This window comes from Vidua macroura, chromosome 1 (genome assembly GCF_024509145.1).
Source record: "Vidua macroura isolate BioBank_ID:100142 chromosome 1, ASM2450914v1, whole genome shotgun sequence".
Lineage (NCBI taxonomy): Eukaryota > Metazoa > Chordata > Aves > Passeriformes > Viduidae > Vidua > Vidua macroura.
The window spans coordinates 111,619,520-111,645,722 of NC_071571.1; the positions used below are offsets into that span (position 1 = coordinate 111,619,520).

At 38.3% G+C, this 26,203-nt stretch overlaps 1 protein-coding gene across 11 annotated transcripts in view; it reads right to left on the reverse strand.

Annotated features, from left to right (window-relative positions):
- NOL4 (nucleolar protein 4) overlaps nucleotides 1-26,203 on the reverse strand; it is a 188,680-nt gene that overhangs the window by 79,473 nt on the left and 83,004 nt on the right. For 10 of the 11 annotated variants that reach the window (XM_053989402.1, XM_053989410.1, XM_053989395.1 and 7 more), the window contains one exon: nucleotides 270-553. In XM_053989402.1, the coding sequence (XP_053845377.1) occupies nucleotides 270-553 (284 nt within the window). Of the gene's footprint in view, nucleotides 1-269; nucleotides 554-20,350; nucleotides 20,423-26,203 lie in introns of those variants that run through there. The other variant, XM_053989464.1, reaches the window with a different exon arrangement.

The following is a 26,203-nucleotide window of genomic DNA, read 5'->3' on the forward strand; positions in this document are numbered from 1 at the left end:
TACACCATTTTTGCCTGTGTGTCAGCACAATATATTTGCCTGTACATATATATTCACCCATGTACATCCACATATACTTAATGTACGTATGCATCATATATGTGTAACAGAGCATACAAATCTATGTATGGCATTTAAGTAATGATCTGACAAATATTAGACACATCACATTAAGTGCTTAGCTGGGAATAACCTTTAGTTAGGCCTCACAAATCTTCTTCTTTTCTAAACTACATGCTTCATATCTGGACCATCTGGAAGCATCTTACCTTGCTTCCATTTTCTCTTGCCTCCCGTTCCATCTTCAGATCAGAAATTAGGAGAGTCTTGTATTTGTTCTTTCCATTACTGCTGTGATCATCTAGTCTGTATTCTGAAGTCAGCTGAGCAGAGAGGGGGCTGTCACTCAGGTTCAGAGGCTGCTCATCCTGCTCCAGATTTGTTTTGCCATTACTGTTGGTTTCTGCCATCTCCCTGCAGTGTGTTCCCCCTGAAGCATTGGAACTGTGTCCCACGGTCTCATTGCCATTAAAACTCTCTGCAGCTGAATCATCTATTAAAAAAGATACATTTTCAGTCACATGCCACGTAATCATCTCTGTCCAGTTTAAAAATAATTTATATATTCACAATGTTTTTTTCAAAACAGAATAAAAGCTGTTTATATTACTGGCACGAGTAAATTTCTGTAAAAAGCACAAACACACTCCTCCATGCTTTCAAATAAAAACTTTAAGTAAATCTATAAAATATTATTAAGTAAAGGGAAATTGTCTGGGCTAGCACTTTAGAACCACTGTGTACATAAAGGATAATCACAAAGGAATTTTTGGGACAAAGTGATAAAGTCTGCCTTGATCAGTCTGGCTGTCCATATGCCTATGGATCTATTTAGATTCTTATACCACACTCATTAGTGCACTATTACATATTTCTGAAATCAACAGAGGTGCATGCGGTACTCAGAGAGAATCTGAATCTCAGGTTTTAAGTGTGCAGAACAGCACGTGTCATATCCATAAATACCTTCTTGCAGGGATACAGTGTAAATACATCTGATGTGTTCACTGCTGGTAGCAGAGATTATACTAGAAGAGCTGATTCCATAAAGATCAAGAAAGATAAAGATAAAGAAAGATGATAAAGATAAAGATAAAGATAAAGATAGATAAAGATTCTGTCTTCATTTTCTTCAGTGGCCCATTCACTTCTTTCATTCATTGTGTATTGCAATATACTTAAAAATATTGCTAAATATTGATATTGATATATAAATATTGATAAATAGCGAGCCCACTATTTAAATTATATATAAATTATAAACCTGAAAGCTCCATCCAAAAGCTCTGGATGTGTCATTGTTACCCTTAAGATTTTATGGCTGGATTGTATGATTTTAATTTGTATCTTCGCATACTTATGGATTTGTGTATCCTGTTCTTGTCAGCACTGGAATTTGCCACCTGCCCTACCACTCAGCCCTTCTTTACCTCTAAACAATCTTTTGGCCAAGAGGCTATCCAGTAAAACATTTTATTTTTCAAAGGATTAAATGGCAGTAGAATTTGGCACTCACTTTGCCCCCTTCTTGTTCTCTAAAGCACCTCTGTTTTGGCAATTTACACAGTTTTGCTAATGGTGCAAACACCTGCCCAGGACTCTACAAGCATTCGCTTATGGCAGACTATGAAGCTGGAAAGTCAGGAGTCAGGAATGTATTCAGATTGAAACTGGAGATATGGAATGAGATGGACCTTAATACATTAGCACCTTAATATACCATCTTTTTGGGGCCCTTCTAAACAACTTCCATGGAAAAGAAGTGAACGCATTTACACACATGAGGAATTTTTAAAAAACCCACCAGGACACATCCTTTAATAGATGTGCTCAGAAATACTCATGCTTTAACTACATGATTAATCAAATTGTTGACTCACCATCATTATTACAGTAAAAAACAACTATTCACTGCTCTCAGATGAGATTTTTAAAAGAGAAGAAAATAGTGGATAAATGGGTAGTGATCTAATTCAATTAAATACTTAGAATGGCAGAGACAAGCTATCATACATCATTCTCTTACTTGCTGCACTCAAAAAGCATTTTTATGCCATAAATCCATACAGAACTGGGAAGGTAGCACAAACATATTTTTTAAAAATTGCTTTGTTTTGTAAACCTGTAAAAAATATCTAATTTTCTAACAATACAAATTAAGAGTCACAATTTAAAAAATTTTATTTAAGGACCATTTTTTTATTGTTTTAAAACAGATGTATATAACTAATGGCTACAATTAAAAACAACCAACTATGCTTTGGTATGTATCACTTTTACATTTCCTCTTGGGAATACCAATGTATATGCAATAAAGGACATAACATTCCCAGAATAAGACTTTTGAATGTGTACACCAAACAAACTTGTAACAGAGCAATGCTGCTTGAGGATTTCAGTTATGTAAATGAATAAAAAGAGCAGGATTTATCCTTAATAAACCTTGTATCATGCCCTGAGACTTTAGTCTTCAAGGCCATAACACATAAAAAAGGCTAAAATTCTAACATACTTTCAGAAATAAATAAGAAGTTTTACTACTCCAAAATAGAAAATGGAATTCTAATATAGGGTCTTAATTTTTTTTAAGAAAATAGACACATTTCCCTATTTTAAAACACATATTTTAAAAGCTCTGAGATAACCAAAAGAAACCTAGAGTTTTTTTTAACAGAGAAACACTTTGATTACTGTTGTGTTTAGGACTGTTAACAGATAATTGGCTTCTTGATTAACAGTTTAAAAAGTGACAGTTAGTTTCAAATTAATTAAATCAGTTACTGAATGGGTCACTGAGAGAGGGATGTTCTTCCCTTTGAAGGGTTCAGAAAATTCCCTGCTGTCGGCAGCAAAGACAGAAACAAGTGAGTAACCAGAGGATACAAAGAACCACCTAAAAGGTGGGGGCACTGCCTACCCAGCAGCACACACGTCTGATCCCTCGGGAACTTCTGCGTGCTGGCACTCCAGTGTCCCAGCTCATGCAGTGCAGAGGAACCAGCACCAGGACACAGACAGCTAAATGGGAATGATGAGAGCTGTGCTAAGAGCTAGATCCAGGAACAGCCAATTCTCAAGCACAGCTGTTAGTTTTGCTTAGCAATAATGCTTTAATTTCTTTTTCTGTTGCCCTGTATGACATACGGTTGACAACTAAACCTTACAAATGTGTGAGAATGTTACAATGCAGAAGAAAAAATAATCTTATGTTTGTTCTAAAACATGACCACTCAAAAGAATTCCTATGTTGGGTAAATGTGATCAAGCACTGTAATACTCTGAAACAATAGAAAAGTTTTGATAACATTTTTGCTATTCTTCACAAAAGCTTAGCTGCTTGACGGCAAATCTTGGTTTCTACTAGAAAGTCAAATATCTGTTCTTACAGTAATTTAACCTTGCTTTTTAGAGATGGGAATTTGTTTGTCAAGATAATGGTCAGGAGAATGGCCACAATGGGTATGGTATAAATCACACTTTTTTCAAGTAAACATAAATACATATTTCCATAAAAGAGATGAAATAAAAATAAAAAGTGGTTTAGTAATAGTTTCTTACAGATGTTACCAAGGTAACCATATTACAAGGTTTAGTACATTTCTCCTCCCTGGGTAGCTGTCTATTTTTGCTAAGAATAAGGCTACTTTAAAGCAAGAGTTTCTTAGAAGGTATCATAAACATGGAACACATCAGGAATGACTGGCTCTGGGGAGAAAGGTAAGAGGGTCTCGCCCGGGAGAGGAAAGTGATGTTCATTCTTGGATACAGTCAACCACAGCCCAAACACCTCCTAATCACTCCTGAGCCTGCAGGGACTGCAAGCACTCATGGCCATCACTGGATGCCAAGGGGCAAGAACAGATCCATGGAGACCTGTCCCTCAGACCACATTCCCTAGTGGCGACTGCCTCTGCCAGGGGCAGGGGGTGAGACCTCATCTCCTGACAGAGCCCGGTGCAGCTGATGAGTGGGGCTGCACCTGAAGCAGAGACGGCATTGGGACCAGCAGTTTGCTCACAGTTTTCTCACCTTCATGTATCACAACACCTCAGCAACAATGAACTGAGAATGCCAAAAGCCTCTTCTCTTACCCCTCCATCCAACAGATGCAGAGGCATGGTGGCTTGGGAAGAGCTTGAGGAAGAAGGGGCTTTGTCCAGCTATGGCCACTGGCCCCTGCTCCTTGTTGGGAACTCCATAGAGATGAGCTCCACCCCAGAGGTGAGGTCCACCCATAGGCAAGGTCCACCCCAGCTCGGTGCATGTGGGGCAGCAGCCATGACCAAACTGCAGAGCTGCCCTCCCACAGGAGGCTCAGCAAACCCCAGCATTCCTCTCTGGGCTCACTTCAGCCCCACTGCTGGTCAGAGGGCACTCCAGCCTCCCTTCCCACAGCTGGCTGATGAGTGCAGTATAAAACTCCACTGAGGCAAAGGCAGCACATTTTCAAATCCTGTCTCATCTGAACCATTGCTGCAGGGTGAATTTTATGGAAAGACCTCAAGAGAAGCCTGCCACAGGCACTGGGAGCTGAGAAGAGGCCCCATGCCCTGCACTGGGTATTAGGGCAGTCATAAATGAGGCTGTGGGATGAGCTCACATCTTCATCATCACCCAGGAGCTGCTTTTACCCACAAGTAAATGACAAAATCAGCCATCAAATGCTGCTTGCTCAGGGCAGGACATGTCTTTGGGAACTGTGCAGCTGTCAAACCCTTATCCCAGAATGCTGGAAGACTGGAAATAAATCTACAACTGGTTTTGTTACTTAAGACTGAAAAGGGAGTCTGTCTGCAAAATATGTATTCACATCCAAAAACAGCAAAGTGGGGCCTCCTTCACCTATGCAGAGATCCTCTTCCAGGGATTAAAGAGCATCACCCCTCAGCAAAACACTCTAAGAGCAGAGGGAAGGTATCTTTGGATCAGGCAGCAGCCACCTTCTAGCTGAAGCATAGGACACTCTCTAGGCTTAGGCACACACTTCTCACTCATGGATCAATATTTCTTAAACCTCTTGGTGCCAACACCTCCTTTTTCCACCTTGCACACTGCTCCACACTGATGCTGTGCTCTGGTCTGAACAACACCCTTTGGACACCTTTAGTCCAAGTATTCTCCACATCAGAGGTAATCAACAGAATGGGTAGTGGCTTTAAACTGAAGGAGAGTAGGTATAAATTAGATACTAGGAAGAAATGCTTTACTGAGGTACTGGAAAAACATGCCACAAGAAGTTGTAGATGCCCCATCTCTGGGAGTGATTAAGGGCACACTGGATGGTGCCCTGGGCAACCTGGTCTAGTGGAATGCTGTTCTACAGTTCTATGAGTCTAATTCTCAAAACAAGATCTAAATTATTTTTTTTTTACTTCAAGTTAATGTCCTATCACATTGCATTACAGCTTCCAGTTCCTCCTTCCAGATCCCACTGAGACCAGCAAGATACAAAGTGACACCAGCTTTATTTTTGAACACATGAGAATTCCAGATTCCTGCTGTGAACTTTCCAAGCTCACTGCAGTCATCACTGTGTTAGCTTTTCTCTCTGCTTTTGAAGGAAATTCGGAAATGGGGGAAGAAAAGACAATGCCAAATAAAGCCCAAGCAAACAGATGCTCTAAGTTTTGATGCTTGGAACTATCGCATCCTTCACTTCAATTATCTGCCACAGACATTCACATTATCATGGCCTAAATCTCTGCCCCAACCCAATTTCCCTGTACATCTTAGATTCTGCAAAGTGATATCAGTGGCAGCTGGTATTTTAAGGACATTCTCATTTAGAGCAGGAAACTAGGTCTTAATTTATAGTAATGTTCTCCTACATTCTCCTACATTCTCCTACATTCTCCTACATTCTCCTACCATCTCTAGATTTATGAATGGGCCAACAACATATATATAACTAGAATTAGAGATTCTTTGGTTACAACATACAGTCATTCTACCCAGAAAGAGCTGTCTTCAGACCAGATATGTCAAATGCTCAACACCATTCTCAGTAAGAGTGCTTTCTTAAGGAAAGCAAGTTGAAGTGTGCACCAAATCTTGCTGGAATAAGAAGTTCATCAAACACTTGTTTTCTGAGAGCTCATATTTAAGATCTGAATTCTGATAGAAGTGTCGTTGAAGTACTGTGAATCGCTATCCAAGGTACAAATATATACTCTCACTTGTCTCCTTGAGAGAAAAATCTCCAGATGTTCTAAAGGATCTCTTAGCTATCAACTTCATATTCTAAATCATCCAGAATTCTCATATTTCTTGCAGGTAAGACAGGAATGAGTTAGCAAGCCATTCTACATAAAGGCAAATCCCTGAATATATCCTGACCCTCTCTCAAATTACCTCTTAGGTGAGAATGCAATTAAGATTTGGAGCATGTTTTAACAGTTTATACAGTTGACATTTCAACTACCTGAAACATATTTTACCAGTAAGTAATGCACAGGGCTGGGCTTCAGCTCTAAGAGCAGTAGTGTGGCACAGTCCTGGAATCATACAGCCACACAGAATTTCAGCTCCACTTAAAGGGCAGAAATCCTACTTAGGAACCAGTCAAAAACAAGGGAAAGGCAATTAACTTTACAATACCTTTGGCTTTTTAAGACAGTCTGATTGCATGAGGGTAACCAAAACCACTCCTGGTAATAATGAGTCTGATTAATCACATCAAAAGAACAAGGCACTTGTTGGGGCTACTTTGTTCGTTCTGCTCTAAGGAATAGAGATGGGGGAGGACCCACATGTAGACAGACACTGATGCCTGAAAACTCCGAGGTACCAGGCACTCAGGTTAAATGAACATTTTGAGTGGGCTGCTTGTCGACAGAGCATCTCTGAGAGCAGCAAGATGGGTAACTGTTCCTTCTAAAAGGAGATTGGAAGTGAATGAGCTGAGTGGGATGAGTGAGACTGAAACTTCTTGCTGTGCAAATGCAGGCTGTCATAACACCCACTCTTAAAGATTGTCTACCAAAATCCTGGATGATGAAGGTTGCTTTAATCTTGTTGAGCTGGATACCATCAGCCCAGATCTTGAAAACATCACCTTACACCCTTAGCAATCCAATCCATTTGAACATGGTCACATGCAAGAGGCTGTACTGCAGACCAGAGAGTGGCAGGTTCAAGACCAATTTTGATTTACCATGCTGTTCTCCTTAACCTTTGGCTTTAACAGTGCATGTGCTTTATTTTCCTATGTTAAAATACAACTCTACTGAAAATAATATGCTGCATAAGCAAACATTATAAACTAAGTTTAATTCCTTCCACAATTCCACAACACCAAGGCAACCTTCCTAATGGGGATTAACAAAAAAAACACTCTTTTGGTGGCAACAGACAGCAGGCAGGTTTGGAAGAGGAACACCATGAATCAGACAAAGGTGGTGTATATTGCTGACTCACAGAAACTTCTGTATTATAAAATATTATAGAGACTTTTCTAAATTAACTGATAAAAGGGCAAGTACACATTTCACTCCCACCACTTTTCACAAGGACTGTTTAATACTAATTTGTCACAGTTATGTATTTGGTTATGCTTCATTTACATCACAAGTCATGTTTGAAGCCTAAGTTCAATACATAACTTAAAAGCCAGTCCAAATCAACCCTATCTATTCATCATCTCCATTCCCTTTCACATTGTTATATAGAACAAGGGTTGAATTAATGGAGGTACAAAGGTGATCTCAGACCTTCCCATTTCATAAAGCATAAGAATGGTCATAGTTTGTGAGATAAAAAAATCCATTTAGTCCAATATCCTATCTCCTAATCAGTGGTTATTAGGAGATGTTTAGAGAAGAGCATATACAATTCTTCCTCCTGTGGATTGCTGAGCCCTTAATAATTTCAAACACAATTTTCCTGAGCAGGATGTGGCTTCTAGTTATGTGCTGATGCTCAACATGTTTTTTCCTTCCAAGTATCCAGTCTTTCTTTGAACCTGTATTAATCTCAAGCACCATTATCTGCTCCTCAAAATAAATTACTGCCACTCTTTCTGTTTCCACTGTCCTGTATCAAGGAAACAAAGCATAGGAATTAAGAGGTGGGCAAGAGCCTTTCCAGAGGACAGAGAAGGGTGGTGTGCACAGAACTCCATCCTTTTATTCCCAGTGAGACTGCATTTGGTCCATTACAAGAACGTGTATTCATTGTCCTCTTCAGTTAACCTCAATAACAATAACAATTATTTTTCTCCTTTTGACAGATATGCTTTCCTGATGGCCTTCTGTGAATTCAGCTATGAAACTCACTGCATTGAATTTAAATCTGAAATGTCCATCAGTTTCAGTGATACTTATCAACAAATTCCTTACTGTTATTTTCAGTGGTGGAAGAATAGGACAGGAGCTACTTCATATGATCACTCACTGCATAAGTTTATGAAAAGAAAAAGGAACACAGAAAACTGATCCTTAGCCTTGTCAACAAGAGTACAGTAATTCTGATATACACATGCACATGCACAGTGGAATCAGCATTAGCCAGGCTGTAAATCTTACTTCATTATTAAACGAACATTTCAGCAATTCACAATTTTCCATGGTTAAACATCTCTTCTTGTTGGAGGCACAAAACAGGAAGCTATTCTATTCAATTATAATGTTAAATAACAGAGCAGTGAACAACTGCCACTCCATGACATCAACAACCATCAGAAAAATAATACTGTCCTGTCAGTCACAGCATTATAGAAGGGCTCATATATAAAGCTTGCACATTTACTTTTTTGCCTGCAGAGCGACTGTCCCTGCATATGCACAGCAAGGAGATGAAGGAGCATGTCTATTAGGAGGGCACTGCATAAATAACCAGTTTGAAAGCTCACTGGGTGCACAGTGGCCTTATTACTACTATGTATCTAGCTCGTCCTTGCTCTTTGGCATTTACACTTCAGAACACAGAGCTCTTACTGCCTCTGGGGAGAAAAATCCCTGTTTTTCCCCTTACTCTGGAGAAACTTACAGGGTGCTTTTTATGGCAAAGACTCTATCAAGCAGTTCTCAAGGCATAAAAACTGCAATTCTTCTAAAAGATTTTATTACTCATATAGGATCATATTTGACAGGCAAAATGTCATCTGGCACCAAGAACATGGCTTGGAGCTCCACCTCTGGGCAAGCACTGCAGGAACAATTCTCAGCCCGACAATACCAGTGGTGCCAGAGGTATTGTCTTATGCTCATCCCAAAGAGGACTCCAGGCTGCAGAGCAGTTTATTGGCAAGAAGCTAGGAACCGAGGAAGGCTGGGAGACAAGCAGGCAAATAGGGCTCAGGCAGGCAAATAGGACTCTTACGTTTGAGGGTCACTAAAATTCCAACCCTGCACAAAACACATCAGCAACAAAGACGTTTGAGACTGCAACATATTGTGAAAGGGAGAAAAGTGAAGCCTTTTCTTTAAAAAAGAGGTAACCTAAGAGACCTTGCACTCTCCTCTTCCTTGTCCAGCAGGAAGAGGCTTATGCTTTAGCATAAGCAGAGCTGCCACTGTTCCTGGCAGCATGAAGAATCTGGTGCTGTGCCAGTAGCAGACAAAGAGTAACATGTAGGTGCATGTTTGGTGCCAAAACTGCAACCCAAATGGAGCAGAAAGAAATTATGTTAAACTTATCTACCATTTGGACCTAGTGTGGGTGTGCAGTGTTGAATTTTACTTCATCAGGATTTGCCAGAAAACAAAAGCAAAGAGGACAGATCAAGTTGGAGTCAGTAGAGGAAGTTCTGTGCAGACTGGATACCCCCAAACCTGGAATTTTTAATAAAGCCCTTTAAAATATATCCCACCAGGTTTAGTGTGTTGAGTGGGTTCAAACAGTGATGTCAGTCTGAATTTCTTTCTGGAAGGGTGAAGCCCTGAGCGCAAGCAAAATAAGTAATTGTTTGACAGCTCTGCATCCCCTCAGCAAATTGCTGCCTATTCTTCCATAAGAGCAGAGGCTATGGAAAGGCTCATTATACCCCCATCATCAGTAAAACTGAGAGAGAAAGGAGGGAGAAGCCATGAGAATAAACAGAAATGGCTGCTTTGAGCTTCATATGTCCTTACCGACATTTACCCCACATTCTGACCTGGGTCCCCAAAGTTTACAGTACAAATTGCTGGATTTGCCTGTTTGCTGTATTCCAAACAGAGAGCTTAGTAGAAGTTTCCTCTTGAAATATGAAAAAGCGTAAGTCTTAATATTGTGCTTGTCACTAGATGACCATAACAGAGTAGAAATAAGGGAAAAAACCTTATCTACTCAAAAAAAAAAAAAAAAAACCCAAAAAACAAAACAAAACAAAACACCAAAACAAAAAAAGAAAACCAAGAGAGAACTGGGCAAATGTACCAATACATTCCCAGATATACAAAAAGCAAGAGTTCTGCTGAAGTTCAGTGGATTCTATTATTGTATTTCAAGTTTTATTTTAGAACTATTTTGAAGAAGACTTGCAAGCATTCTTTATTTTTTATTTGTAATTTATACACATTGTCAGTAGTTGTCAATTACTATTTAGGCACATAAAGCAAAGAGCAACTGAGATCAAAGTGCCCTGTCAGTCCAATATTTTGAGTATCTCTATAATAATAAAAATAGTTCAATTGAGTTGACAGCATAACTCTCAGTAACAATATTTCTCTAATAGTTCAGACTCATTAGACTCGTCGTGATCATCTTTGTCACTCTGTAGTTCAGAATTTCAAAATTACAATCTAAGTTTCTTTTTTGGTTGGTTATTTACACAGAAAAGTATCAACTAAAGACTTGTATTATTTAAATTAAAGAAATTTTATTGTTACTTACAACTACATACTAAAAGCTAGGACATGAAAATACCTCAAAAGAAGTGAAAATATTTCCTATGATTTTTTTTTTCCATTTCATAATGTTGGTAAAATGAAGCAGTTTTTTGCAAAACATTTGCTTTTCACTCTGGAACAATTCTGTCAGATACTTTCCACTCAGTTGTCTCCACTCACATTAACAGAAAGGCTTTCAGGAAAATTTCCTACCTCAGCAGAGAGTAAAACAAGTGCCTCTGATATTCACATACAGAAATTCAGTTTAAAAATAGGTAATAAACATACAATTGGGAAGAAGTAGAAGAAAAGTATGTGGAATAGGAAGTAGAAACTTAGAGCCTTTGTTCTTCTGTGCAGTTCTAGTGTTATCAAATGTCAGTTAAAACTTCCTCAATACATTAGGAAAGTGGATGTTAGCAAATCTGAGAAGTCAGAACAGTAAATATGCAAGTGTAGAGCAACCCCATAAGAGTTGCAACCCTTGCAAATGTGTAGCAACCCCATAAGGGTTGCTCTTTCCTTATTTAGTGGCTGTGATGCAATTAATGTTTTTGCTGAGACAGAGTGGCTGTGAGTCAAGTATACAGCTTTATTACAGATAAGCCATAAGTTTAGAAATTCAATGAATTCCAGAGCTTGGAAACCTGCTATTACAAACTTCAGCAAATAAGCATGTCTGAGGCATATAAATTATATGTCCCATTTCAATTTTGTTTGCTTTTGATTCTGCCACTTTAAAATGCTTATAAGTGTCCATGACAACATGTACATTACTGTTTCCTGCTTTGAGTGTGCCATGGGTAACAACAGTAAGTGGTCTCCTCACTGCTTAAATGAAAACACTCTTCTGGTCACACAGGACAGCACTTGATAACAGACTCGGCCTTTCTTCATCTAGCAAGCAACCATTTTTGAATGGTTATACCCATTATGCCTTTACTATTGCATTTTTTACTGTTTCAAGTGTAAGTTAAAAACATTCAGCATCTCCAAGGCTTAAGTGCCAGCCCAAACACCACCAAAAGAATGCAAAAGGTGGTGAGTCATCAGTGCTAAAAAAGTCAGCAGTGATACCTGAACACAAAAATACTGCCACTGAGGTAAAGGACACAGCTTATTTGGAGCCTCTCTAGCATGCTGACTACAATTATAAGGCAGAAAAATAAGCAGTGCTGATGATTGACCTCCTTTTGATCTGAAAAATCTGTCTGAAGTAGTGAATGCCAAAACTGCCAAGTGAGATGTATAGGCATTATCATACTCAAGCTATTACAATCTGCTTGGAAGTTTACAACAGTTAATGTTCCTTCCTACTACAAGACTATATGGCCCAAGTCAGAAGAATCCTGAAATATGTAATATAACTTGGGTTGAAAAATGGCAGATTTGCAAACTCTATCTACAAATGTCCATGATGTGAGGCATTTGACACCAATCAGATGGAATTACACAGAAGATAGCAGAGCTCCCATGAGGTATAAACACTACAGGAAGGTATCTTCTACCTTCATTAAAGTCACCACTTTTAAATCCCAATTTGCCTCATAATCCCACAGATGCTGATTTTCAATCTGATTGACAAAATTAAAACATGCCTTTTTGTTTGAAGAAACTATTTTTAGGGAAAAAAAAGAAAAGAATCAACCACGTTTTTTTCATCCAAGTCAGTAATTTTCTTCACAATTCCCAAAATATAGATGAGAATTTGATTATACATTGGCCAAAAAGGGACTAGAATAAGAGGTGTATGAACACAAAAAAAGAGGAAAAAAGGTTTTGCTAGATGGTCAGTTGTGACAATACTCCTGTCAGGCCAAGTAACTATGATTCAGAGCTCAGAAACTTCACAAAGATTCTGACATATAGCTCTGGCATATCTACTGCTATTCCTCACCAAAGCTGTGGACTTGACATTTTCACTGCCAAGCCACTTGACTAAGCAATGCATCTCTTGTTTCAAACTTTGCCTCCCAGTGCTATGCAGGGGACTCTGCTTAGATGGGGAGCAGAGCAAGTATGAGAGTGTGTAATGAACAGGACTGGAAATGAAAGATTAAAAATTGAAAACTTTGGGCACTTGAAAACTTTTGAAAGCTATCATTTTACATTTCCTTTCTGGGAAGCTAATGCCAACAAATACACTACAGGTTCTTGAACTTAATACTATTTAGTAACTTTCAAAAATTTTCTTCTCATTAGAGGCAGTCAGTTTGCCCCTGATGAAACATCACTGAGAGCTAGACTTAAAACCAGATTACTCAAAAAGGCCAGAAAATAGGGCAAACAGAATACCACCCTTCAGAGAGAAACCATGAGCTGTTTTGCAGACTGGTGAGATTTCTTAGGAAGTAAAATAATTATTCCATTAGTCTAATTCACTTAAGGGCTTCTGTTAGCCCAGGAAAATTCAGCAACAGCACAGTCCACACACAGTATAAATTGTTGCATGTGCTTTACACTACTGATAAGGCACCATTGGCAATGGTATTAAAGAATGTTTTAATATTAGCAAATCAGTCCTATTTTCACTCAAATTTCAACAACTATTTATGTACAAATTGTTGTTAAATGTCAGAGCACTAAAAAGGGAAAGAACAAAATCTTACCAAAGAGTCCAAATGTAATACCTGCTTGGCCTCCTTATGATATGGGACTGACTGAGAGTAAAGGGCAGCATGGAATTGTAAAAAGGATCTGCCTAACAGATCTGTGTGTGGAAACCAATCAGCTGCTCCTGGTAAAGCAAGAATTCTGTCTGCAGATGATTTTCTCTGTGGCAAAGCTAGCTTGGTGAGGAAAGGGACACCTGGAGTAAGAGCACTCTCAGATATTGGTGTTATTTTAAATAGAGAAGTAAAGATAAAGACATCTCAAATCTGATCTATAATATTTTTCCCTTTACATTCTGTAAACAAGATTATTTGACCCATGGAATACTTTATATTTTAAAAGGATCAGCATTGTATAGCTACTTTAATCTAATTGAAATGCACATTAGAAACAGAAACAGATGTATGTCAAACAGCTGTATGGCAGACCTGTTCCCAAGCTTCCAGAAAACTTAGAAAATATAATGTTTGCAAAAAAAAAGATGAGAATAAGCAGCACTTCTAATAATCTTTTTTTCTGCTTAGTTAAATTGCAAATGTCCCTCAAAACAACAGAATCCTGACAAATTCTTTCAAATTCTAGATCATTACTTTGCAATTCCTAACATCCCCTTCATAAACTGATCACCTTCCTTCCTAAATAATAATTGCAAACAATTTCTGAGAGAACTGTTTTTTTTAAAAGCTAAGTTAGAAATTTATAGAAGTAGAACATGGATTTGAAGATGGGTGTGAGAATAGATTAACCTTATTTCTTCTGGGTGGAAAGTTTTTACCACTGCATAGAGTAGAATAGTTACACTTCTGAAACACAATGTGTCAAACCTGATAGAATGTTATTCCTAATAAGTATTATAGTCTTTGGAGGGGGGGATTTATCTTTTATAGCCAATGTAAGAGCAAACATTAGAACCAACACTCAAAAGAGTGAAATGCTTAGTGTGTTCTCTTTCACAGAACACAAGCAGGTTTTTCCTTTTCTGCAATTGTAAATAACTGGCATCAGAAGAAATAATACAACCAATGCAATAACAACAAAAAAAACCAACAACCTAAGGGAGAGCTGTCAATGGTAAATACACCACAATCAAATCTATTAATTGCACTTCAAACACAAATTTGATTTGTTGCTGATGGTACCTGGTGATCCAGGTAGGGCAGCTTTCAGAGACTGTTCCATATTCTGCATGTAGGAATCATCAGAAACTTCAGAGGTAGATATTTCATTGGTCCCCAAATTACAAATCAATGTGGGGAAAGCATGACTTTACCACCCCTGATTAAGTTAGTCTGATGGGCTCCAGCATACAGAAAACTATTGCCACAGGTCAAAATATATGTCTGTTCAGGTACTTAAATTTCACCAGTGTGAGCAAACAAACAGTTACCAAATTTGATTCTGCAAAATGTGAATAAATAAAACCAAAACATTTTGGATGAGTCAAAGCACAGTCTTTCTAAAAGAAAAACCCCCACTTTATTACCCCATGACAAATATAGTGGCTCCAGTACTGTAGCATTTAGAAGGTGGTCTAAGGCTATCATCTTCTTTAGAAAAGTCTGCAATACCTGAGAGATATTCTTGGCATTCCCCTTTATGCAAACAGATAAATACAGATTTTCTAGTTCCTAATCCTGTCATTCAATGTCACCTTAGGAAAACTGCTCTTGGAAGCTTTTGAAATACTGGTCCAAAACCTTTTAGGCTCACTCGAGAAGCCTTTGAATATGAAAATTTTCTCAGAACTGCTTTAATTTCAGCATTATCTTCTTCTGTTGAAGAACACCTGGGACAGATCTAATTTTAAATATTTTCCAAAAAATACCAAAACCAGTTGAATAATGTGGTGAAAACAACTGGAAATCATAACACTAAGCCCCTTTTATGTAGATGCCATCCGCCAATTCTCAAGTGGCCCGTTTTCCCAAGAAACATTTATTTTTAACTTCAGCACTGAAATCTGCAATTTCTGGAGATTCCTACGCCAGGAGTCCTTGTGAAACTCAACACCACAGCTGCTGATGCAGGAGTTGAAGATAAAATACAGGGATTAGAGTCTGAGCTTTTGTGTCAGACATGAACGTATGCTGACAGCGCATTTGCAGACAGTAAAAAGGATGGAATCTGTGAATGCATCAGGTGGTAACCACAATAGAAGCCATTAAAAACAATCTTCAGTAGTTTATATAGTAATAAAGAGCAGAATGGAAGGACATTAGTGAATATCACAGCACTCTTGGTCTTGGACTTGAATATCCAAATGATAGTTTTGATCAGATCCCATTTAGTTTGCTGCTGACTGAAGGCATTCACAAATCACAGGTGCAATCAGTGGTTGCCATCAACCCACACATACAGCACTTGTCTTCTCCTCAGCGTGTTTCAGAAAACAATTTCAATCATAACAACTAGGGACATGACAAATTCAAAATTACCCATTATTCACCCACAGAGAGACCATTAAAGGGATCCAGATAATAATCTATTTTCAAGAATGATTTTGCAAAGATAAAATAAAATACGCTACATGTGAAAAGATCAATCACTCATATCCTGAGCTCACATTCATCCTCCCATCCCCTGTAAAACTTCCAGTGGACTCTTCTGGCAACAGAACAACAGAAACACTGGATTCCTACTGCATATAACTTTCTGCTGCAATTGAAATTTTGGTATTATTGGTATTGATATTTGGAATCTAAAAAACCCAAAAAATATAGCATTGCCATTGAGGATGCATGTGTTTCTCTCCTCTTCCTTATAGCCACCTGCTGTCATGACCTGATAAACAACCTCTGGAAAAGACAAAAATATTCAGATTACTATGGATAACAGCATAAAAAAATTAGAATAATGGAGCTATGACAAAAACAATTGGACTCCTTTCAGTATTAGGGCTGCCAGATAGACTGCATGTAGTATCTCAACTACTGTTAGAAAAGAGAACTTGCCCAGCAATTCTTGGTTTCCCTCCCTTTGTGTTTGACCCTGTTGAAAATTAGCATTGGTGTTTTGCTTAGCTATTTAGCTAATATAAAGGACCTACTATGCAGTAAGCCTCAGAGCCAGCAGCATAGCACTGAGAAAGCACTTTTTAATTTACTGCTAGAAAGCTGGCCAGAAGAACATTACACACTGGGCTAAAATCTACCTTTGGATGCATATGATCTTAATTTCACTAGAATCAATAGGACCCAGCATGTGCAGCCTGAGAAATAATTCAATCCATTAAATTCATGCCATTTACATACAATCAGTGGCTTCAGAGGTTTTCTTTTGAGAGGAAAAAGAAGACAAAGGAGATTTAAAATAATCAAAATATTCCCATGTGGATGGCTATTACTCTTTCAAATTAGGACAAACTAGATATTTTTAAATATTTCAGATAAGTTTAAAGTAAAAAATTGATCAATATATTTAAAGACATTAAAAACTCGATAGATTTAAAATTCCTGTTTTAAGTGAAGGTACACTTCTTTCATTGAGGTCCACTTCTGTTACCATCAAACTGACCATTTACAGTGTCTTTGGAAACATTTTATATATATATTTTATATATATATATTTTATATATATATATATGTGTGTGTGTGTGTGTGTGTGTGTGTGTGTGTGTGTACACATTTTAAAGGAAATAAGGCTATAAAGAGGCAGAGATGCCTCAGGAAATAAGATGCCTTGCAACCAAGAAGAAATATGATCACTATTACTGATTTCTTATTAAAATGTGTAGGATAAATCTCTGATAAGTAGAGACATGCAGACATTGCATATGACATCTATATATAGTATAGAAGTGTGATTTCTACTACTGATTTAATGAGAATATCAGCAGCAAGAGCCCTTCTGGGACAGAATAAAGTTTGTGGCTTTATACTTGTGGATGTTAAAAAATAGCCAGGTTCTGCAATGAGCTGTGTACCACCCAGTAAATGCTGAACATTTTATCTGTTTTTCCCTGAATGGGAATTTCAGCGAAAGACAAAGAAATTCTTAATCATTAATTCCAAATGTAAGCTGTAGGCAGATGCTGTGCTGTACAAGTTTTGGGGGCTATTTTTGCAATAGTGAGAAATGTTTCAAGGAAATAGAGTGACACACTATTGACAACAGTTTTCTGTTTGGTGCCACAACTCAAAACCTTGTTCTGATTAATCAGTATATACATTAAATTATCCTACTTGCTTTTAGGCATGGAAAAGACACACCAGAAAGCATTGTGTTAGCCAGTCCAACATCTGACCAGCAGACAGCCTGAACACTGGGACACAGTGATACAGGGAGAAGGCAGTTCAGGAAGAGTGTAATACCTGTTGGAAGTAGGAATGATGGGCAGGAAAGGAATGAAGAGAAAAGCCTGGGCAGAGGACACTCACCCACTGCTGTAGGGAAGCCAGCAGCTGTCAGAACAAGAGAGTGCCAAAGAGAAGTCCTGGCAGAACACACAAGTTCTGGTCTTTTTAAAAGTTTAGAAACTGGCATTTTTGGATACAGCCAATAGAGTCAACTTTGCTTTTTAGTTTCTGGTAACTCAAGGAATATCAGTTTATTTAACTGATACAGAGTTTATACAGGAATTTCAGGTGGCCTGAATGCTTGAGTGTGAGCAGCCTCTACCAACTGTACCTGCTAGTGTGTAATACAATCCCACTGCTACAAGGAGCATTCACACCCTTTCTCTGGAAGAGAATGTGAACACAGGCTATGGGTTTGGATGCATGCTTTGAAGCCCACTGCATTTCCTCACATGCAGGTAGTTCTGTTTACTTTTGTCTAGAAATGCAGATAAGAAATTCAAGTCCCTTTGTGAAAGCTCCTAATAAAACTTGGACTAGTTTCCTAAAATCACACACTTTGTAGAAGACAGAATAAGATAATGTTTGACCGGCCAATGTTACTCCATTTAGCACAAATTAAATGCTGGAGAAAAATAAATGGAAACAAATCATTGCCTTGAGACAAAAAAAAAAAAAAAAATCCAACTTTCCAGTTAATTAATTTAATAAAATGACACACGAGGTAGAAAATCTGTGCATTTAACAATCTCAGTTATTTTAAAGTCTATAAACAGCCAAAAACATATCCTCACTGAGATGGTGAAAATATACAATGAAACCTCTGGGAAATCATTCCCAGTGTGTTTTTTATCACAGAAGGGACTTTTTAATCACTGATTTAATTTGACACATATCAAGAAATAATTTCATAGTGCTCTTTCCAATTAAAAGCATTTATTTGATGAATTTGCTCTTTCCCTGATCCCCACTTTGCTTGACATTTCTGTGGAATCTCTGTTACTCATATGTCCACCACAGATTCAAGGATCAGCCTAAATGATGACTTAAATCTTCCATATCCTTTGTGTTTATTTCTGTAGTCCTCCATAATAGATGTACACTGGCTACTGAGTCTGTTAACTGCAAAGAAGACAGAGTTTCTTTGATTATCAGTGTCCTCACTATCTGGTAAAACAGCCCAAAAAAAAGAAGTTTGAAGAGAAGACAGATTGCTAACCAATCTGCAGCTAATGTGTGACTCTTTCTGAGCTGTCTTGGGAGGGAGGAGAAAAAAACAACCACTGTCTCTTAACTACCCATGCCATGGACCCAAAACTCTGGAAAGGTAACACAGTGCTCTTTTATCATATCAGCAAGGTGATTCTGCTTTTAGCTCTATAGACACACAGAGAAACTTAGCATATGCAGTTTCTTTAAGCTGAGTGTGTGTTTACTAGGATTTTTCAGCAATAAGCTTTTTAGATAGGAGGAAAATACCTATCCTGCAAGGTGAAAACAGGTCTTTAATTTCCTCAGTGTTATATCATCATGAATTACTCATGGGCCTCATTAAAACAAAGACTCCACTTGTCTGCATATGTATATGCTCGTATGTGTTGCAAAAACACACAGGCATGCATGCATTTCATACATGTAAAACAGGTATGCATAATAGATATAAGATAGAGGGTATGGCTATGTAGAAAATAATCATTAAATAATTATAAAGGGGTTTTTTTTAAATTAAAACCAGAAAAGGCATGCATACTAAAAATGCAGGAATATATAGGCTGAACATATAAACTGGTGGAAAAAATAGTTTAGGAAAAGCTGACAGTAATAAAAAGCAGACAGTTAAATCTTACTGCAAACAGTCTAGTTTAAATCTGGGAATCCTGAGCATCTATTAAAGTGAAATGCAGGATCATATCAAAGAAAAGCAGAACATTTAAATAACCAGAAATGGAAAATCTAGAATATCCTCTGTTTAATTCTACCAGCAAGAAAACAAACACAAATTTTACACACTACATCACGTCACACACCACCTTAATTCAGCTACATTAAAATGAGTTTTTCTCAAAGAAAAGCTCATATTATGACTACACCTTTAAAAAGCTCATTGTTTGGGTTTTTATATGAAATAAAAACAAGACTGCATCAGGAGGTGTAAATTTTTATGCCTAATTTGATAGTTCAGCACTTTTGCAGTTGAGTTTGCAGCACACACAGACCAGTTTCCTTACGCTTTCCCACTTATTTTTCAGCAGTCAGGAATTCTTAAGCACCCTGCACAGTGCATACACAATTTGTAAGGCATGCTCATCATCACTTGCTCAGCTTTATGCACCAAATGAGACATGCCTCAGGTTTCTATGTGCGCATCTCACAATGATGTTTTAAAATTTTATCACCTAGTTTCCAGGGAACTGAGGCTTTGAATCTATATTTGAAATACCACCTGAAAGGGTGAAACATATTGGTATTCCACACACAGCCTCCTGCTGTCACTCCACTGCTGGCATGGGACAGTCTTCACCAAGACTTAGAAAACCTCATTCAATATTCCTCTCTGGAGGATCTGACACTTACTGTGAATTCTGCTCTTCAACTTAAATACCAGTGTCTGTGGCAGGCCAATTCTATCATTGCAGATACAGCATCCCTCAGGCGAGGTCCAACCTTTCTCTTGCAGTGCACCCAGGGATTAGCTTGACTTCCCCTAAATTCTCTCCAGTGCACAGTACAAGCTAATCTTTCCTGTAGGAAGCAGGAGATGGGGTTGCCATGACAACAGAGCACATTCTAGCAGTGGGACCACTGAGATGAGCTGAAAAGACGACAGTGAAACATGCACTCAACCTTCCTCCGGGGCTACAGGCTTCTTCCTCCAGGATTTAATTCCCCTGCAAGTTTACTGACAGGCTAGGAGGTTGATTAGCTATGTATTTTGCTGTGGGGAGATTACTAGTTAAGAATATGGTTGAGAGATCATAGCATTATTTAATGAAACTGCCATTCCTCTTTACATTAAATTGCTGATTTAAGCGTGTCTGCTTTTAAACCACTGCTCTTTCATACATATTAGTCCTACACTTGGTTCAGACTAACATCTCACTGTAATACAGTCACAAGCCGAGTCCTGTGCCTCAGCTTCAGTTTTCCAGCATATTGGGCACGTTTTTATGCTCATACAGACACATGCTCATACACACACATGCACACAAAGAGCACAGTGTAACATCTGTGTTTGGAGCTCAAAGGGTTCTGCTTGTGGGGGAGGGGGCACTGAGAAAAGCAAGGCACAGCGGCCACGTGTCTTACACAAATGACACAACAGCCACAATAAGCTTTGGGAGCCCTGATCATCAGGCAAAAGAAAACTGAGTAATCTATACTGTAAATATCAGCTATTTTCTGCCCCAGAATAATGTTTGAATCCTACGCTTCAAAGATTATTTTTTTCTCAATGGGAATAATAGAAAGGTTTTTAAGCTCCTGCATTTCAATTATTTACACATTTTTAATTGCTCAATCAAACTTTCATGCAGAGTGTTTTTCTTTGTGTTTTAATTTCTCTTGCAAAATCACACAACACATTATTGTGGCAAATTCCTGGAGGCTGGACCATGACAGTGTCTTCTCCTGTTATTTCAGTAAAAGCATGTCTCAGTGAGCTCACATCTTAAAGCTACAGCAACTGAGAATTTTCAATTTCTAATCATGATTGCAAGCCATTCATTTGCCCAGCATGGAAACCTGCCTCCTTTGTCCTTCACTTTTGAGCATGTAACATGTGTGACTACACTGAACACCCCATCATCAGGCAATACCTGTCCCCTCAGTACATGTAAAAGCTTAACCTATCCAAGTACAAAAGATTTGGCTGCAGATGAGCCAAATCCACACCATCTGCATCAATTTCTCTGGAAATTTGAAAAGAAAAGAACCTCCATAAAGGTCTCTGACACAAGAAAGAGGAGGAGCCCAGGGGTTGCATTTAGCCAGAACTCCTGTAGGCAGGGAAGGTAGGGGTGGGTGAAACAGTGGGAATATGTGCAACAGCTTTCCCTCTACAGCAAGTTATACATGACAGTTTGCAGGTTATTCCCAGCTAACTTCATCTTGGCAAACCACACAAGGCCAAGAATTTGGCTGGAGAGGGAAGGTTCCATGTTGGGAAGACACTTTAATGACTGGAATGTGTAAGGAATTTTTTGGGAGGTCTGGGAGATTGGGGGCATGTGGAAGCCTGGGCCAGGATCTCTCAATGATCGTCAAATCACTGATTTTATCCTGGTACTACACTGATTGCATTTACAATGAGAAGCCCCCTGACAAAAGCCAACCAAAAAACCCTGTAAAATTCCTTTTCCATGGCTATGCAATATCGCACCTCCATAACCTTGAAAAGTATCTCAGTGTTACACAACCCTTTAAAGTTTAACCTTAATTTGGATTTTAGCATGTGTCAGGAATATATATACACAAAACAGTATCCCTCAGAATCTGCTGGCTCTGACTCATCCCACAGCTTGCTATGAAGATGAATTACACCACACAGTATAGCACCTGTATTTATTATCATCTAATTAGTGCTAGGTTTTAATTTTTTTTTCCACTTTTCCACTCAAGTTCTGTCCAACTGGAGAAATGCCAAATCATGTAAGCGGCATATGGTTTTGCTTTTGAAATCATCCAGCCAGAATTCCCAAATACTGAAAAATCTTTGCTTAAATAACTTTCAGCTTGAAAGACAATATTTTACACCTTCAATTCCAGAGGGTTACACTGATATTTGTAGGTATGCAAATTGGTTTTGAGGAAAAGGGGCATATAATCAGGTGTTGAATGATGCTATAGATTTTTTCCTGTCACATGCTGTCTCCTCACAATCTGAAAAGAACAGTTAACAGCAAGATTAATGCTCTGAAAATAGCAAAACTACTATTATGGTTAATGAAAGTAAGGTTCTGTTTCTTTTTTGTTTCACAAGCTATGACTGTAGAAACCAGTAAATATTGCCCTTAGAATGCAATCATTCATTTCTCAGTGTTCATGTGCAGATTTTCCATTTAACAATACTGTATCCTGTGTTCCTGGAAATTCAGCCAGGTACAAAACATAAGTTCATTTAGTTGTTGGATAGGGAATGGATTTCCCTGCTGGCACCCTAAACAAGTAACACCCAGTTACTAAATTGGGCCCACACTATTCCTGACCACATTCCTTTCAATTCTAGCAAAAACTTCTTGTGTTTTATTTCAGATGAATACCCAAAACATTCTCTCAGCAGGAACACGCCCTCTTACATGGATGTGAAGTAACAAAAGCAATTTAAATGAGCTAAGTTTGGAGATCTCCTGGAACATCCAAGAGCTCACAGGTATTCTTATTGTATCCATATATCCCTGGGTATACCCAAGAAAAGGCAACTGTTTTAGTGAACCCAGGTGGAACATGCCACAACAGGGGATAAGATAAAATGAAAGCTGAGGTCATGTATTTAAGTGGTCTACTCTAACTAAGAAACAACACTTAAGTGTCACATACCAGAAGCAGAGCAGCATACTTCTAAGGCTTGAGTAGAATAACCAGCTCTAGGCCCTTAGCAGAAAATGCCCCCACCACTCTCTTAGGTCTCTCCTAACTTTTTCAAAGGTAGAATCTACCTTTATCAAGATTGGAGTCTGAATTTTGCTCTTTGTTTACCCTCTTGTTTGGAAGAGGATGAATGGTGAATACACAACAGCCCCTTTTCCTCTCAACAGAACACCCACAGCTTACAAACAAGATGTGGAAGGTCAGAAAACGCATCCTGTCCGATGTTTCTGCCTAAGTTCACAGCTTTGGCCTCAAATGAGGAGTCTGAGGATTTCACATTGAAAATAAACAAGAAAAAAGACAGGGGAATAAAACAATATATAGATTCAACAAGGTGGACATGAGAAAGTGAAGGCTTTTGTTTTGGTTTCCTGTCTTTTTCTTTATTATGCTTAACTGTGAAATCATAATTGAATTCTCAATTTTATAATATAATTTTCATACATAGCTGTTCTTTGAAATTTGTGGATGAAAGAAAAAATCACTCTCCTTTTTAAGAACTATTCATTTGAGATTAAACAGAGCCCTGAACAAAAGGTTTAAGCAATTTAAGTCTTGCTGAAACAGAGGAACAGTGCCCAGTACTTTACAGGATGAAACCTGCAATTTGGGGTTTTAAATCCCCTAATTCCCTACCCTTTCCCTTCTCTTTTTAAATATATCTTGGAAACTGTGATCCTGCTTTTGTCAGATGAATTAGTTATATGGAACAGAGTGACCTTCAGTCCTTGTGCAGTGATACATCAAGCAGCAGCCTACACCCAGTGCAAGCTGTACCACCACCTCCTGAAAGCAAACACAGACTTCATCTTCTAAGCACAGAACTAAAGGCACAGAGCTAATCACCTGCATACACCTAAATTTTGTAAAAGAAAAAGACAGTTTTGCTTCTTTGCCTCAAGACTGTAACAAAATTTCTTAAACACAATCTGCTTTGTGGAGTTTTTTAAATGTCTCATACAATTAAGCACTTCCCACCTATAATTTTAGCACTGGATTATTTAGGCAATCAGGACATATTTCCAGTACCTTTCACACTTTTTTTTTTTCCCTCCCTCTAGTTCCTCTCAGTTCACTGACTTTACTCAAGGTTTACAAATAGGAGTAGGTATCAGCAGAATCAGTGTTCATGACCTTTGAATCAAATAATTTTGTAAGTAATGACACTTTTCAGAAGATGGGATTTTTTAATATACAAAATGGTAAAGAGTGCTGTGATTTCATTGTAATTGCCAAAGGAACTTATACAGAAGAACTAAAACAGCCTGTACTTGTAAAATTGTAATATAATTTTATCTCCTAAAGCAAATGCTTTGCATTTTATGACTGTAGTGCAAATGTAAAAGTACTTGCTGAAGGGATAAAGCTACTCCATTGTGATACATGGACAACACTGAACAACATTAAATTATTTCTACACTGAAATCATAAATGCAAGATGAGGTCAAATGTCTCAGTAGGATGTTCTTTTCTCTAGATCTTTAAGATTAGTTCATCAGATTGGGAGTGGTGGAGAGGCCTGGAAAAGGTAAAAGTGCTCTTTTAAATGTTTGTTGCTTATACAGCTTCTAAAAACTGAATTTCATAACTTTTCAAAACAGGCAGCAGGACTGAAGTGAGAAATCTCCAGAGGTGCCTTCCGAATTCACTTATTCTGTGATTCTGTGAATTACATTGACTACTTTGTAGCAATACAGTCTCTGGTGAGCCAGGGCAACAATAAAAGATTACACCATACTTCTGTCCGATGGACATTCTTATTCAAAAAGAGGATATATAGAAAATAACACTGACTTTGAAACATATTTCCAGCAATAAGCCCTTAACACTCTCCTGCATGAGGAAAAGAACAGATATATTCTCCCAACCCTGACACAAGCCAACAGCCACAGGCATGATGGTGAAGAAAGGGAACACCTTTCCCTGACTTACCCTCCTGCCATCCAGCTCCATTGTCACAGAATCCTGGAATCAATTAGGTTGAAAAAGATCTCTAAATCACTGAGTCCAACCTTTGACCAATCAACACCTTGTCAAGTAGACCATGGCACGAAGTGACAATCCAGTTATTTCTTGAACAACTCCAGAGACAGTGACTCCACCACCTCTCTGGACAGTCCATTCCAACATTTAAAAACCCTTTCCATGAAGAAATTCCACCGGATGTATGGGCGTTCCAGTGCTCAAGCTTGCAGCCCCTGACCCTTTACTGAACCGCACACAGATGTACCCTATACCAGCCACAAGCCCAACGAATCTTTCACACAGTAACACTTTTGACTCCTAACAGGTTTGAGCTCCTGGCCCTTCATCAGTCCACAGCACATTGTGCTACTGTGCTCCTGCAGAGAAGCCCTATTCTTCAGGACACTTTTGTACCAGTGTGACCAGTGAAGATCTCTGATTTTTTTTCATCTGTAGTTCCCTGGATACCAGCTACAGCATTGCAAGAGTCACATCTGCTATCCTCCATTTCAATGCAAGATGCTTTGAAGGTCAGATCATTTTTTGTCTACCTAAAATGCAAATGTGAGCCTTAAACTCTACATTCCCAGTTAGGAAATTCAAGGCATGTGTACTTAAAATATTTAAATTAAATATGATCTGGGTACTATCACAAAAAGGTTGCATTTAGCACCATGTAAATTTGGACAAATGAAAATGTTCAACCCTCTGAGATAACAGAGCTCATTTAAAAACACATGTTTTGCAAGCTCAGTGTTCTTGCTGTTACACAGAGTTGAAGTATACTCTCTGAATTTATAGCACGAAGCATGTCAGAGTTCAAGGAGTTCTGGATGACACTCTTAGTGATATGATTTAGGTTTAGACAGCTCTGTG